The following is a 14,930-nucleotide window of genomic DNA, read 5'->3' on the forward strand; positions in this document are numbered from 1 at the left end:
TGACTTTAACGGGAACAGGGCATCTTAAACCCAGTGACCGCCCAGATGGTGGTGGGAATGCAATGGGAGGCTGATGGCCGGCGGTGGTCACTTGAGAGGGAGCTGAAGTCCTAAGGGGAAAGTGTCTTGTCTGAGATCACCCAGCCTAGCAAGTGGCCAAGCCAGGGTCTTCTGCTGCATTTTCTAACTTCCAAACTAATAGTTTCTACTCATCATGACACAGACACATGGAAGAGACGTGTTTATCAAATATGTCCCACTTGCAGAAGGGGTGTGGTAGGGAGGCCGTACTTCTGCACGGGAGGCCGTGACTCCGCTCAGCCACTGGCTGGGGGTGGGAGGCACCTGGCTGCAGGTGTGGGGGACATGCCCAGCCCAGCCCCACCTGGTCGAGGCTGCCGCTGTCCTTGGAGAGGCGCCGGAGCTTGCTCTCCAGGGTGACGATGCAGGCCTCCCGTCGGACCATCTCGATCCTCATTTCGTCATTCTTCTCCTCCAGCTCGCGGATCTGCTTCCTGTACTTGTCCTTCTCGATGAGGCACTGTGAGTACTGGGTCTGGGCCTCATCCCGGGAATGGAAGGCCTGCCGGAGGGAACGGGGACAGGACACTTGGAGTCTTCACCCTGACCGAACCACACTGGAGCCAGGGACAGACAGGGTCTCCGGCTAGAAACCCTCTTCCCAGCCCAGGTGTCAGCCACGTCATCTCCTGCTCCTTTCTTGACCCCAGTCACTACCTTCGTCAACACTACATAGCACATCTGCTGTCTGTCCAGCCCTCGCCAAGTCAGGCAGTATCGAGTCCACTGTCTGCCCCCAGGACGTAGTGCTGTGTTTATTATTCCCATTTCACAGATGAGGGCACTGAGGCTGCCCAGGGAGAAGCCTGCCCGCAGTCACACACCTGATGAGTGACAGGGCCTGAACCTGGCTGTCTTCCTCTAGAGACCAGGCATTTAAGGACCATGCTGTGCGGGATGAGCCCTTGGGAGTACAGCTCAGGCCCCCGTGACATTCAAACGCTTTTTGGGATAGAATTCATTTTTCGGAAATAGGACAGATGCATTCACGAGGAATTCCTGCGTAGCTAACGACATCACACTGGGCGAGATATCCCAACGGGCCCCAGTGGCTTGAGGCGAGAGCCCTGCTCTGCAGCCCGCCGGGTGCACGGCCTCGGCAGCCCTCGGCAGGCCCGCACCTGGTCCCGCTCTCGCTCCACCTCCTCCAGTTGCAGCATGACGGTGTTCATGCGGTGCTTGTACATTTCGCAATCCTTCCCCAGGGTCGAGCACTTCAGCTCCAGGTCCTCCTTCTCCTCCAGGTACTGCAGGAGATGGGCAGAAATCAATGCGCGCGTCAAGCAACCAGCACGGGGCTGGGGGGTGGATAGCTGTTTCTAGTGGTGCCGTCCTCCTGGCTGGAGATGGGCAGTCCTCCCTGTGTCACCTGATCCCTATGTTCTGGACTGAGAGTCCGCTATCTGACTAGCAGGGAGCACGGTGGTAGCCCAGTCCATCAACTGAGACTTGCTGTGGACCTACTATGTGCCAGGGAATGTAGTCTGGGACAGTGCAGACACCTTGCATGCCCTACTGTGGGCTTCAGCCAGGAGGAGAAGACAGGAACTATGCTAAGACTGACAATAACTCATAAATAACCACAAGCGTGCTGACACTGGCAGGCACAAGGAATTTATACCAGGGGTCAGACCTAGTCCCCAGAAGAGAGTGTGGGGCTGGAGGGGCCCTGTGCCTCCTACCAGGGAGGCCCCTGGTGAGAAGGAGGCCAGCCAGAGCACCAGCTGGCTGGAAGCTGTCCCCACCGCCTGTGGGGCTCCCACCTTGTCTCGCAGCTCCTCTGCCTGGCGGACCTCCTCTTGCAGGTTGTAGATCTTGTTGACGAGCTCCTGTCGGTCCTCCAGGGCTTCCTTGCGGTCGTGCTCCAGGATATCCAGGATGGCCTTGTCTGAGTCTGGCAGGCTGCGCTTGCCGGCCTGGGTGGGCGGGAAGGAAGGCTTAAGGTTGCTGTGGGGTGTCAGGGGAGGGTGGGCAGGGAGCAAGGTGGACCCAGAAGGCAGGGGACAAAAGAGCCAGTGGCAGACACTGAGAGAGCAGGTGGTTTTGTGCTGGGGGAGCAGAGGCAAGAGTCGCTGTCTCTTGGGGTCCTTATGCAGCTTCGTATTTAAGAATTCTATCACCTGGAAAGCAGCATAAAACCCACTTCTGCTCAGGAACATCTGATGCCTATTGTTTGGCTCTGGCTCGTATCAGAGCCAAGAGAAGTGGCTGCTGCTCCTCCAAACCCTTCCTAGGTGACAAGAAAGAGAGGGCTGATCTGCCTTCCAGATGCTTCCCCTGAAACACCAATTAATCTGCCCTGATTAAACCAGGATTCATCCTCTGCTCCGAATCAGAGCCTTAAACCGCTGGGCAGCCCATCCCGGGGGAGGGGGGGGTGGTGGTGGTGGGGGGAGCCATTCTGGGAGAAGGGGAGTGATGCTTTTAAAATTTTCCCTGTAGCTGTGTTTTTGGGATGTTACGTCTCAGCACTTCCTCCTTCATCCCCACCAACGATTCCGTGATGACAAACGTGGGGAGGCATCTGAAGTTTTAACAAATCACACGGAGCTGAGAGTTGAGATTCCCCGGAATCTTTAAGGGCAAGTAGGTTTCCCGGATGTACTTTTCGCACAGTGCCCCGGGGCACTGATTTCCGTGTGAATGGTGATTTTCACTGAATGCTTCAATTAAGGAAACACTGTCACAAGTACTCTCTCACGTAATGTCATGTCTCCGAGAAGTGAGTGGTGTGGTCACCCCTACTTTACAAAGGAGGACACTAAGGTGCCCAGGGATGACCTGCATCGCTGGTGGTCCTGCAGTCAGTGAGTGACAGCTCTGGGTCTCACACCCGGGCAGGTGTGTCCGTCCCCCAGGCCGTCATCCTCCCTCTGCCCACGCTGCCCCCGCCCCCCGCGCTCACCTGTATGATGGATTGCAGCTCCTGGATTTTCGTCTTCAGCATCTCATTCTCCCGCTCCAGTTCCAGAACCTGCTCCTTCTTGGGCCGGTTCTCGATGTCGTTCTTCAGTTTCAGCGACTGATTCCGCTCCAGCTTGCATTCCTCTTCCATCTTATTCAACCGATGCTTGAGTTGGTCAATCTGAAACACGCCAAGGGTGCCGAGGGGAGAATGCAGTTGGCAGGAAACACTCGGAAAAGGCGATGCTTCCCCAGGTCCTACAGAACTTCCAGCACGACCTGTGTTACGCCCCCCCCCCCCCTTCTTCCGGCTGGCGACAGAGAAGGGCTCAAAGAAACGTTTTCCAGTAAAACAAACCACCAGCTCTTGGTTGATGCCGACTGCCTTGTCAATTTAGAATAGTTTTAAAGGCGCTATATGGCCTGAGACAATTCCCCCAGGTAACTTCTGTGGGGTGGAAGAGGCTACAGATTAGGATAAAAGATAGCAAAGCTGGTTTCCTTGAGGTATGTTATCCATTTCAATGCCCTTTTGTGGTGGGTTTCAAACTCTGATCCCCTGAACTCAAGGATTCCCCTGAAGAACCCTAGTGTGATCGAAGGGAGCCCAGAGACGGCCAAGAAGACAGGGTTCTGGGCCCCACGCTGCCTTCATCCTCCGGAGCAGCCCTCCCTGCCCAGGTTTTGTCCTCTTGGGTTTCACACAAGATTTTATTAGAACAAATGGCACAGCTTCCGAAAGAACAGCTTGAGATTTACTGGACTTAAGTTCAAGAGATCTCCAGCCTAAAGGACGTGCCCAGACTTAGTGCTCCAAAGAGGGACTTCCTGGAGGAGGCAGGTACTACATCTGGAAATGGGACAACCGGAGACGTGTTGAGCATCACCTCCGAGAGGTGAGTGGCAGGAACTGGGGCCAGCAGAAGACGTCTTAAGAAGTCTTTGTGACTAAGCATGTCTGCCTTGGTGAAACACGGTAAGACAAGAAGATCGTTCTCAAGGGCTGCAAGGAAGGGAGGCAGCAAAGGGGTGAGCATCTTTTTCAATTCTAGGCTTATGGGGAGAATGGTCACAAGACACCCAGCGGGTAGCGGGTGGGGCTTTAGCTGGGAAAGCACTGTGGCTCTTCCCTGCGGCCAGAGGGAAGCAGCCTGGGGCTGCGAAATAACCTCGGGACCCAGCCGGCTAGACGTTCGTTGCAGTTCCAGACACGCTGTTTCCCTACTAATATATCTCCAGGGAAATATAACACAGGAGAAAGTTCTAGGAGAGAAACTTTTAAGTCCCTGCCACAGGTCAACTGCTCTTAAACCCTAGATAGAACAGCACAGAAACCTCTCCTCCTGGTCACGCATCCTCAGCATCTTGGAAGATCAGCCCCAGTGCCCAGTGCTGGGTCCAGACCTCGAGTCCCATCCAAGTGGGCACGAGGTGCTGGCGCCGTGGGACGCTTACTGGGTTAGCCGCTTTGCCAAAGGCTCAAGGTGCAGCATCTCAGCAATCCCAGGGCGTAGGTATTATTTTCATTATTGCTCTTTACCAACGAGGAAACTGAAGCCAAGAGGCAACTAAGCGGTAAAGCCAGAAGCCAGAAGCCAGATTTGAACCAAATGCGTAGGATTTCAAAGCTCATGCTCTTAACAGAAACACTCTACTGCCCGCTATGCTGCTGACTCAATTCCCTTGAATTCTAGAGGACTATTTACTGATCTGTCTGCTTCAACTAAATTGTAAGTGACCTGGGCAGAAATCACGTTATTTATCCTTGTGTCCCCCCAGTGCTTAGCACACTGCCTTACACGTGGCAGGTGCTTAATAAATATTCTGAGAGTCTATTTTCCACCCAGCAGCCAGAGGGATCTTTCTAGATATAAATCAGTTGTCACTCCCCAGCTCTCAATCCTTCAGTGACTTCCCATCACAAGTGGAATAAATTTCCAAGTTCTTACCAGCCCCCCACGATCCGGCCCCTAGCCATCTCCCCCACCTCCCTTCCTGCCACTTGCTCACTTGGCTCCAGCCCCGCTGGCTCTCTTGCTGTTTCTTAAAAATACGCAGCGTGGCCCTACTCGGGGCCTTTGTGTTTCTCCTGAGACCAGCCCGGTTGGCTCCCTGCCTTTCTTTAGGTCTCTGCCCGTGTGTCTCCTTCTCAGGGACCTTTCCTGAGCGTCCTATTTAAAATCGCATCCCTCACTCGCTATGCTAATGCTCTTTTTTTCCTCTTCTTATAGCACTTACTATTACCAGGCATTTATGCATTTGTTTTCTGATTAGAATGTGAGCCCCGTGACAGCAGGGCCTTGCTCTCCAGTTACGTATCCCTGGAAAAGAGCCCGGCGCACGGCGACGCTCCATAAATAAAAAGAACACACGAGTTAAGCAAACTCCCTTTCCTTTCTCCATTTTGGAGGTAAACTCATGTTTGACGCCAATCCTTTGGCTGGCGGACTGTTCACTGATAAGTGTATTGACTAGCCCACTGTGCCACGCTGAGCACTGTGGATATAGCTGTGATGGGCAGAGTCCTGGCCTCAAGGACCTCATGCACCGTGTCCATTTCCTCCCTGATTTTCCTGAGGGCCACAGCCCAAGCCCCCGGACCCCCCATCTTCCCCCTGATCCGCACGGTGCAGGGCCTGCGTGCTCACATCCACACATGCGCACGGTGGATTCAAGCTCCCAATGAGCAGAGCAGCTCACTGGATCCATGCGCACATGGCACATGCGCATGGTGGATCTGGGTCCTGAGCCAGTGACAGGAAGCACTACTGGTTCCATGTGCGCATGTGCATAGTGGATGTGGTTGGGGGCCGGGGGGGGGGGGTGGGGGGCGGCTCTCAAACCATCGCGCTAAGCCTCCCTGCGTTGGCGTGCATATGTTGCTGCACACCGTGTGTCTAGGTCCGCGGACCCCGTGTCCTTCATGCCCCCTAACCTAGCTGGGGGCGAAGCTGTGGCAGCCTGTGTGCACCTGTCTGCACTTGCCCACGTGGTGGTCTTGCGCCCCAGCGGCCCCCCGCGTCCCCCTCACCTCGAGCTGGAGGTCCCGGCTCCTCATGACCGCCATGTTTTTCTCTTCGCTGAGCTGGGCGTAGCGCATGGCCAGGTTGTAGTTGTCGTCCTTGACCTTGACCAGCTCGTCGTTGTAGCTGTCCCGCTCCTCCTTCATCTTGTAGTAGCGCTCCTGGAAGGTCAGCAGCTCCACCCGCGTCAGCGTCAGCTGCTTCTTCTCGTCCTCCAGCTGTCGCGACTTAGCCAGCAGCTCGCACCGCTGCAGGTCCTTGGCCTTCATCTGCTGCTGCAGCTTGATGACCTCGTTCATCAGGAAGTGCGTGAGGCCCTCGTGGCCCTCCTCCACTGTGGAGAGGGGGCACCCAGTCAGGCCCGAGGACTGCCGAGGGGAAGAGGGCGTCCCAGACGCGGGCAGGGGTCATTCGTTCACTCATTCACTCACCAACATTTTACCGAGCTCTCACTACCCATTGGGCACTGGGGAGTCAGGGTGAGCAAAATAGCCTTGGTCTGGGCAGAGCTTACGGTCTGGTAAGGGAGACAGACATTAAAAAGCAAATGATCACACACACACACAAAAAACTACAGAGGGAGAGGATTTCACAAAGTGAAGGTGTAGGGGGCTATGAGAGTGTGTAACAGGGGGGCCACATCCAGCCTGGGGGGCAGAGGGCTCTTGGTGGTTGAGCTGAAATGTAGAGTTGAGGGGGAAACACATTCTAGGAGCCACATTGCCAGGGCCCTCTGGGGAGGAAGGAGGAACTGAAGGAAAACCCAGAGTGCCCCGCTGGGGCGGGGAGAGGGGGAGAAGCAGAAAGGTGAGGCTGGGAGTGTCAGCAGAGGCTGGACCACGTGGGGTCCTTGTGGGCTCCATTAAAGACCTGGGTCTTTAGATGGAACCAGTGGAAAACCAGTGAAAGGTTTTAAGCAGGGGAGGGGTACCTGGAGTAGGGAAAGTGTTGGATCAGAGCAGGAACGGATGTAGAGTTGATGGGGTTGAAGGGGTCTGGACTAGGGTAGTGATGGAGATGGAGAGAAGACTAACTTAGGAATATTTAGGAAAGAAAATCAAGGAGATGAGATGACCAAGGGCTCTGGCTCACGGGATACTGGCAAGAGAGTAAGCAAGGCAAGGACAAGACCCAGAGGGTGGTGCGAATGTCTGTTCCACCCCACCAACATTCATGGGAGATGTTCCATGAACACCCACTTCTCTTGGCCCCTATTTCCGTTTGCTCCTCTGTCACCTGCCTTTCATCATCAGGCAGAAACAAGTGGTTGATGTCCCACAAGTGCCACAGGGGCACTGTCCTGATGTCACAGATTCATAGCTTTAGACCTGCTCCCCCACTGGACACACACACAGACACGGACACACCTCCTGCTAGAGTCCAGATACTCCTGATGGCAAAGCCACTTACCCACGATGGTGGAAAACCTCCGGGTGGGCTCCTTGCCAGTCACCAGTTTGTACAATTCCGGGTAGTAAAACTCCAGGCTCTCCAAGAAGACCACGTAGCCCCTTTGCCCCTTGGTATGTAGAATGTCCAACAACCGGCCTAGGGGACAGGCCACATCACTCAATGAGAAGAACACGTATCTGATTGGATTCAAGTCTCCTTGTCCAGTCTTATCTTGGACTCATATCCCTCAAGAAAACTCTAAGAAGACAGTCTCATCACATTGTCACTCCTGAACTGCGTCTTGGAGTCCAGACAATGTAAGTCAAAGGGCCAGGCCCTCAGCAAGGATTCAGTGGGTGTTAGTTTCCTTTCTCTAAGAAGTTGGTAGAGCCAGGATAAATGGAATTGCAGCCACAGGAAACCAACAGTTTCAGGGAGCTTCCGAATTGACCAAAAGGTTAAAATTACCCAGATAGACACCCGCTCTTCTGTGAGTGAAGGAGGTTAGAAATACAATAACGATTACAGAATAATATGTGGTTCTCTGAGACTCAGAGAAGGAAGACGGATAATTGGGTGGGGAGCTAGGAAAAGTCCCAGGAAGCAGGCATAGCTCCATGCTGTTCTTTGGGATTATCACGTAGTCTGGAAACATCTTTATCCTAAAGATAACCTGCCCAGCAGTTTTCACTGTCTCTCCTACCGGTTCCACTTATCGTTTACATTTCTTGGCCCTTCCTTACACACTTTATTTTCAGATATTTCTTCCCTTGAGGTCCTGAAACTCTACATTTTCCCTAGGATGGACATAGTAAATAGGTTTCATCTTGTGTCAGCTGTGTTTGGCGAAGCTGCCTGGAGCGCCGGGTTGGGAAGGAGTCTAAAGGCACATCCGAGCTCAGCAGGAAAGCAGGGTGTGATTAGTGATGTCTGTCACGTATGCAAAAGTCACAGAGGGTGAGCCACTCACCACCAGTCCTATCGGGGGACAGTGATCTTCGAACCTTTTAAACTGTGAGCCCCAGAAAGAAATATATTCTACATTGTGACCTCGTGCCCACACACAAAGATACAACATATATATATGTGTGTACACACATACATGTATAAAACCAAAACAAGTTTCACAAACCATAGTGATCACCTCTAATGAAAGTGAGCGAGTGTCATGGACCCCTAGGCAGCCTGGGAAAGACTACGGACCCCCTCCTCAGAATAATATTTTTAAACAGATAAAATGCCTTGGATTACAAAGGAAATCAATTATAATAAGATATAGTTAGCAAATATGGCATCTCTGATTCAGTAATAAGAGTACTTCTGTATCAATGCATTAAATAACAAGATCCCTTGGCAGGTCTGATAACTAGCGTGATTCTGAGGGAGAGAGGAGCGTGCATGATGTTTGGCGAGATCTGCAGCAGCTGTAATGGGATATGAAGATGTCTGTAATTTTCACGGTCGACAGAGTCGCAGGTACTGCCGATCACTCCTGTGATGTGTTGCCTGCCTACGTTCACAACCAAAAGGAATGCTAAATCTTGGTTGAGGTTAGTCAAATAAAGACATAATTTGCTCCCACCCAAGTTCACGGACCCTCTCAATTCTATGCATAAACAGCCCGGTGGCGGACGCGATGGGCAGAGGTCTATGGACCCCAGTGAAAAAAATTCCTGAGCTAGAGACGCTTCATTTTGGTCCAGCTAACCGAGGACTATTTCCTGAAGCTTCCACGAGAGGTAGCCCACCCTTTGCTCCAAAGCGGCTCGTCAGGTTACCTGCCCGGTTGATCTTGGACGGCAACATGGGAGCGTTAAGCACCTCATCTTCATCTTGCTCATCAATGACCTTGCACTGGCGCAGGTAGGGGGTGAGCTTGGCCGGGTTGATATAGCGGCTTAGCATGTGCCGGTTGCACTCCACATTCTCCCACAAGGCGTCCTCCTCATCCTTCAGCGTCTCCATATAGTCATCCATGTCTGGCCCTCCTCCTTTTAGACAGAGACCCCAACAAGGTTAATAAAAGAACCCCACTGGAGCAGCTCTAGAAACACCTTCAGTGATTGCTAGACTACGTTGTGAAGTTAGAAAAAGTAGAGAAAAGTACATACCTTTTAGTTAAGGAAGGAAGGGATGTGAATATAGATAGATACATTTCTTTATAAACTCAACGTAAACAATGGATGGAGAAGCCACAAAATGTTTAAAACATTATTTATGGGCAGAGAAAGAAAATTTTGCAGTTGGCGTACATCCTTTCCGTCCAAGCTTTTATATTTTACTAAGAATTTATCCTTCCCCGAAAGAGTATAGACCACGATTTTTGGTTTTAAAATTTCACACAAAAGGCTTCATACTGTAGGCTTCCTTGTTTTCTTTTTCAACTTGCTTTTTTCTCTCTACACTTTTGAGATTTATCTAGGTTGGTACATATAGAGCTAATTCACTCATTTTTTAAAAACTGCCTTAGTGAGATAGAATTCATGGACCATGCAATTCACCTTTAAAAAGTGAACAATTCAGTGATTTTTAGTATACTGACGGAGATGCCCACAATTAACTTTAGAAAATTTTCATCTCCCCCCAAAGACACTCCATACCCTTTTGTAGTCATTCCGGTACCTGTCTCCCGAGCCAAAGGCAACTACTAATCTACTTTCTGTTTCTATAGATTTACCGATTCTGGACATTTCATATAAATGGAGTTATTCAACACGTGGTCTTTTGCGACTATCTTCTTCCACTTAGGATAACGTTTTCAAGTTTCATCCATGTTGTAGCATGTTGAAGTACTTTATTTCTTTTTACTGATGAATAATTTTTCACTGTATGGACATACCACATCTCGTTTAGCCATCCGTTGATGGACAGTTGGGTTGTTTCTAGTTTTTGGCTACTATGAGTTATGCTGCTATGAAGAGTCAGGAACAAGTTTTTGGGCAGACATATGTTTTTGTTTCCCTTGGGCAGATAGGGAGAAGTGGAAGGACTGAGCCATTTCTAAGTCTCCGTTTAACATTTTGAGGAGCTGCCAAACTGTTTTCCAAAATGGCGGCACCATTTTACATCCTTGCTAGCAATGTCTGCGGGTCCTAATTTATCCACCTCCTCGTCAACACTTGTGATTGTCCGTCTTTTTCTTTTGCAGCCCTCTGAGTGGGTGGGAAGTGGTATCTCACTGTGGTTTTGATTATTTATTTCTCCAATGACGAGTGATGCCGAGCATCTTTTCATGTGCGTATTGGCCACTCGTGTGTGGAGAAATGTCTATTCAAATCCTTTGCTCATTTTTCATTTGGGTGGTTTGTCTTTGTTATTGAGCGGTAGCAATTGTCTCCGTGTTCTGGATACAAGCCTCTTATCAGATACATAACTTGCAAATGTTTTCTCCCCTTCTGTCAGTTATCTTTTCACTTTCTTAAAGGTATTATTTGTAGCCAAAAGTTTTTAGCTTTTTTTTTTTTTTGAGGAAGATCAGCCCTGAGCTAACTGCTGCCAATCCTCCTCTTTTTTGCTGAGGAAGACTGGCCCTGAGCTAACATCCGTGCCCATCTTCCTCTACTTTATATGTGGGACACCTGACACAGCATGGCCTGCCAAGTGGTGCCATGTCCACACCTGGGATCCGAACAGGTGAACCCTGGGCCGCCAAAGCGGAACGTGCGAACTGAACCACTGCGCCACCAGGCCGGCCCCCAAAAGTTTTTAGTTTCGATGTGGTCCAATTTATTTATTTTTCCTATTTTCAGTTGTGCTTTTGGTGTGTATCTAAAAAGCCACTGCCTAACTCAAGGTTATGAAGATTTATTTCTATTTTTTCCTAAGAGTTTTATCCTTTTAGCTCTTACATTTAGGCCTATGATGCATTTCGAGTTAATTTTTGTTTATGGCAAAACAGGTAAGGGCCTTTTTTTTTTTTTTTTTTTTGAGGTAAGGACCCCACTGTGTTCTTTCACATGTGGATATTTAGTAGTCCCAGAGCAATCTGTTAAAAAGATGATTCTTTCCCCATTGAATGGCCTCGGCACCTTTGTCAAAACTCAATTGACCATTAATGTAAGCATTTATTTCTGGACTCTCAGTTCTATTCCATTGATCTATATGTCTGTACTTATGCCAGTCCCACACTGTCTTCGTTACTGTAGATTTGTCGTAAGTTTTTGGAATGGGGAAGTATGGGTCCTCCAACCTTGTTCCTCCTTCTTAACATTGTTTTGGCTGCTCATGGCCCCTTGCAATTCCATACACATTTAAGGATCATTTTGTCAGTATCTGCAAAAAAAAGGTAGCCGGGATTTTGAGGGCAAATCCATTAAATATGTAGATCAATTCGGAGAGTATTACTATCTAACAATATTGTCTTATGACCCGTGAATATGGGTCTTCTTTCTATTCTTTGGTAGAATTCACCAGTGAAGACATCTGGTCCTGGGCTTTTCTTTGCGGGATGTTTTCGATTGCTAATTCTTTCCTTGTTATAGGTTTGCTCAGATTTCCTGTTTTTCTTGAGTCAGTTCCAGTCGTTTGTGTCTTTCTAGGAATTTATCCATTTCGTCTAAGTTATCTAATTTATTGAAAACAATTGTTCACATTATTCCTTCACAACACGTTTCTGTAAGGTTGGTAGTAACGTCTTCTCTTTTATTTCTGATTCTGGTAATTGGAATCTTCTCTCTTTTTTTCTTGGTCAGGTCTAGCTAAAGGTTTGTCAATTTGTTGATATTTCAAGGAACCCGTAGTAATACTCTTTTGTATTTGTATAATAGAGATAGTAATACTCTTTTTGTTTCATTGATTTTCTCTATTGCTTTTCTATTCTCTAACTCATTTATTTCTGTCCTAATCTTTATTATTTTCTTCCTTCTGCTTGCTTTGGGCTTCGTTTATTCTTCTTTTTCTAGTTTCATAAGGTGGAAGGTTAGGTTATTGATTTGAGATCCTTTTAGACATAAGCATTTATAGCTATAAACTTCCCTCTGAGCCCTGCTCTAGCTACGTCCCTTAAGTTTTGGTATGTTGCATTTTCATTTTCATTCACCTCAAAGTAAATTTTCTAATTTCTTCTGTGATTTTTTCGTTGGTTCAGTTTTTCAAGAATATGATATTTAATTTTCCTATATTTATGAATTTCCCAAATATCTTTGTTACTGATTTCTAATTTAACTCCACCGTGATTGGAAAATGTGCTTTGTAACATTTCAGTCCTTTTAAATTTATTGCAGCTTGTTTTATGCACTAGTCTGAACCATCTTGGAGAATGTTCCAGTTCGTGCTTGAGAAGAATGTGTATTCTGCTGCTGTTAGGTAAAGCGTACCATGGATGCCTGTTAGATCTAGTTTATTTCTAGTGTTTTCAAGTCTTCTGTTTCTTACTGACCTTCTGTCTAGTTGTTATCTATCATTGATGGTTGGGTATTTAAGTCTCCAACTTTTATCATTGAGTTGTGTATTTCTCCCATCAGTTCTGTCAGTTTTGCTTTGTGTATTTTGGGGCTCTCTTGTTAGGTGCGTATATACTTATGATTGCTATGACTTGCTGGTGGATTGACCCTTTTATCATTAGGAAATGTCTTCTTATTTCTAGTAACACCTCAAGTCCATTGCATCTGATATTAGCCACTCTAGCTCTTTCATGCTTGCTGTTTGCATAGTATATCTTTGCATCCTTTTATTTTCAACCTCTTTGTACTTTCAACCTCCTTGTACCTTTGGACCTAAGGTTTTTCTCCTGTAGCAGAATATAGACGATCCTGTTGCTGCTGTTTTAATCTATTCCAACAACCTCTGAATTTCAATTGATTTATTCATTTTTAACTGTTTTATATATTATTCCATTGCATGAATATACCATAATTTATTTATCCATTTCCTTATTGATGGATATTTAATTTTCCCCCAAGTTTTTACTTGAACATTTAGCACCATTTGTAATAGGGAAAAATGGAAATAAGCTAAACATCCATCAGTGGGTATTCCATGATCCTTTTGTACTATGGAATAACATTTTAAAGGGATATGGTGACATGGAGACATTCCATGACACATGGTTTTAAACAAAGTAAATTTCAGAACACATACGTGTGGTATAATAATAATAAAAAAATTGGTCTTTGTCCCCGGTTTCTGGCACAGAGCTCCTGAAACTCTTGGAATCTCCAGAGTGTGAGCATCTTTTGGATGGTAATGAGATGACTCTTGGCTAAGAAACCCGTGGATAGCTTGAGGATGGGGCTGATTGCCAGAAAAACCAAGCAAGTGATTCGAAGGTTATGACTTCCAGCCCCACACCCCTACTCTGGGGAGGGGAGCGAGGCGGGAGATGGAGTTCCATCATCACTGGTAAGTGATTTAATCAACCGTGCCTACATAAGGAAGCCTTGAGAAAAGTCCCTAAACAATGGGGTTCAAGGAGATCCCAAGTTTTTGAACACACACATGTCCTGGGAGGGTGGCATGCCTTGACTCCACGGGGACAGAGGCTCCTGAGCTCAGGACCCTTCCAGACCTTGCCCTATACACCTCCTCATATGGCTTTTCATTTGTACCCTTTTAAGATAAACTATAATAAATATAGGGTTTTCCTGAATTCTGTGAGTCATTCCAGCAAATTACTGAACCTGATGAAGGGGCTGTGGGAATCCCTGAGTTATAGCTGTTCACTGAGAGTCTGGGTGGCCCCTGGGACTTACAACTGGCATCTGAAGTGGGGGTGGGCTTGTGAAAATTAACAGAGATGGAAGCCAAGTCTAGAGCAATAGAGACACCAGTATCCACTATCTGCCTTTCGACTCACATGCTCTCAGGAGGCCATGGCCCCGATACCCTGTTTGTGCCAGATAAACCCTCTGGCTCCAGCTGACTGACCTGCTCCAAGGAGGACCGATCCGTAGGCTGGGGGTTTCATATGGGCCACAGAGACAGTGGGGCGGGTGAGCGCTCGTGGGGAATTGAGCTGCAAGGTGGCTGTGGAGGCTGGAGCTGTGGCACAGTAAAGCAGAGACGCAGGGAGGTCGAGGCTGTGGAGGTGGGGAAGGTGGAGGCGGACAGAGGAGGCAGGTCTGCCCAGGGGAGCTGCACTGAGAGACCCCAAGGGTCCACGAGAAGTGGCGGGAGTCCCTCTCTGGGTGCCCGCGTCCAGTTCCTGTGGGGGCAGTGCAGCACGAAGATGCCCCCCGCAGTCGCTCACTCTGACAATGTGTCGGTACGAGCATTTCCACTCACAGAGGAAAATGGACTTCCCTTTACTATTTTTAAGGACTCACCACCCTAAGAACTTGACTCGACAAATTGTGTATTGAACAGGAGGCAGACGCCGCCATAGTTTATCCACATCTCTCCCCTGCTCTGCCTACTTATGGGATCCTGATTTTTTCCCCAGGAATCAAGTGGCCTCATGCTTGAAGGAGGCCAGGCAGCTTCTGAGCTGCAAAGGCTGGGTCTCATCTGGTCTCTACCAGTGGCTTAAGACAGGTACATGAAGCCCTTTATGGCCCTTGCAACCTACCGGAAAGTCTGCTGGGGGCAATTCTG

The 14,930-nt window shown here is 48.7% G+C and overlaps 1 protein-coding gene across 4 annotated transcripts in view; it reads right to left on the minus strand.

Annotated features, from left to right (window-relative positions):
• Nucleotides 1-14,930, minus strand: part of CARD11 (caspase recruitment domain family member 11) — a 114,785-nt gene that overhangs the window by 25,959 nt on the left and 73,896 nt on the right. For all 4 annotated transcript variants that reach the window (XM_070484131.1, XM_044747093.2, XM_070484133.1 and 1 more), the window contains exons 4-10: nt 9,179-9,391; nt 7,419-7,556; nt 6,017-6,342; nt 2,987-3,166; nt 1,845-1,997; nt 1,203-1,328; nt 386-583 (exon numbers count right to left, since the gene is read on the minus strand). In XM_070484131.1, coding sequence (XP_070340232.1) covers nt 386-583; nt 1,203-1,328; nt 1,845-1,997; nt 2,987-3,166; nt 6,017-6,342; nt 7,419-7,556; nt 9,179-9,391 — 1,334 coding nt within the window. The remainder of the gene's footprint in view (nt 1-385; nt 584-1,202; nt 1,329-1,844; nt 1,998-2,986; nt 3,167-6,016; nt 6,343-7,418; nt 7,557-9,178; nt 9,392-14,930) is intronic.

Source organism: Equus asinus, chromosome 14, assembly GCF_041296235.1.
Source record: "Equus asinus isolate D_3611 breed Donkey chromosome 14, EquAss-T2T_v2, whole genome shotgun sequence".
NCBI lineage: Eukaryota > Metazoa > Chordata > Mammalia > Perissodactyla > Equidae > Equus > Equus asinus.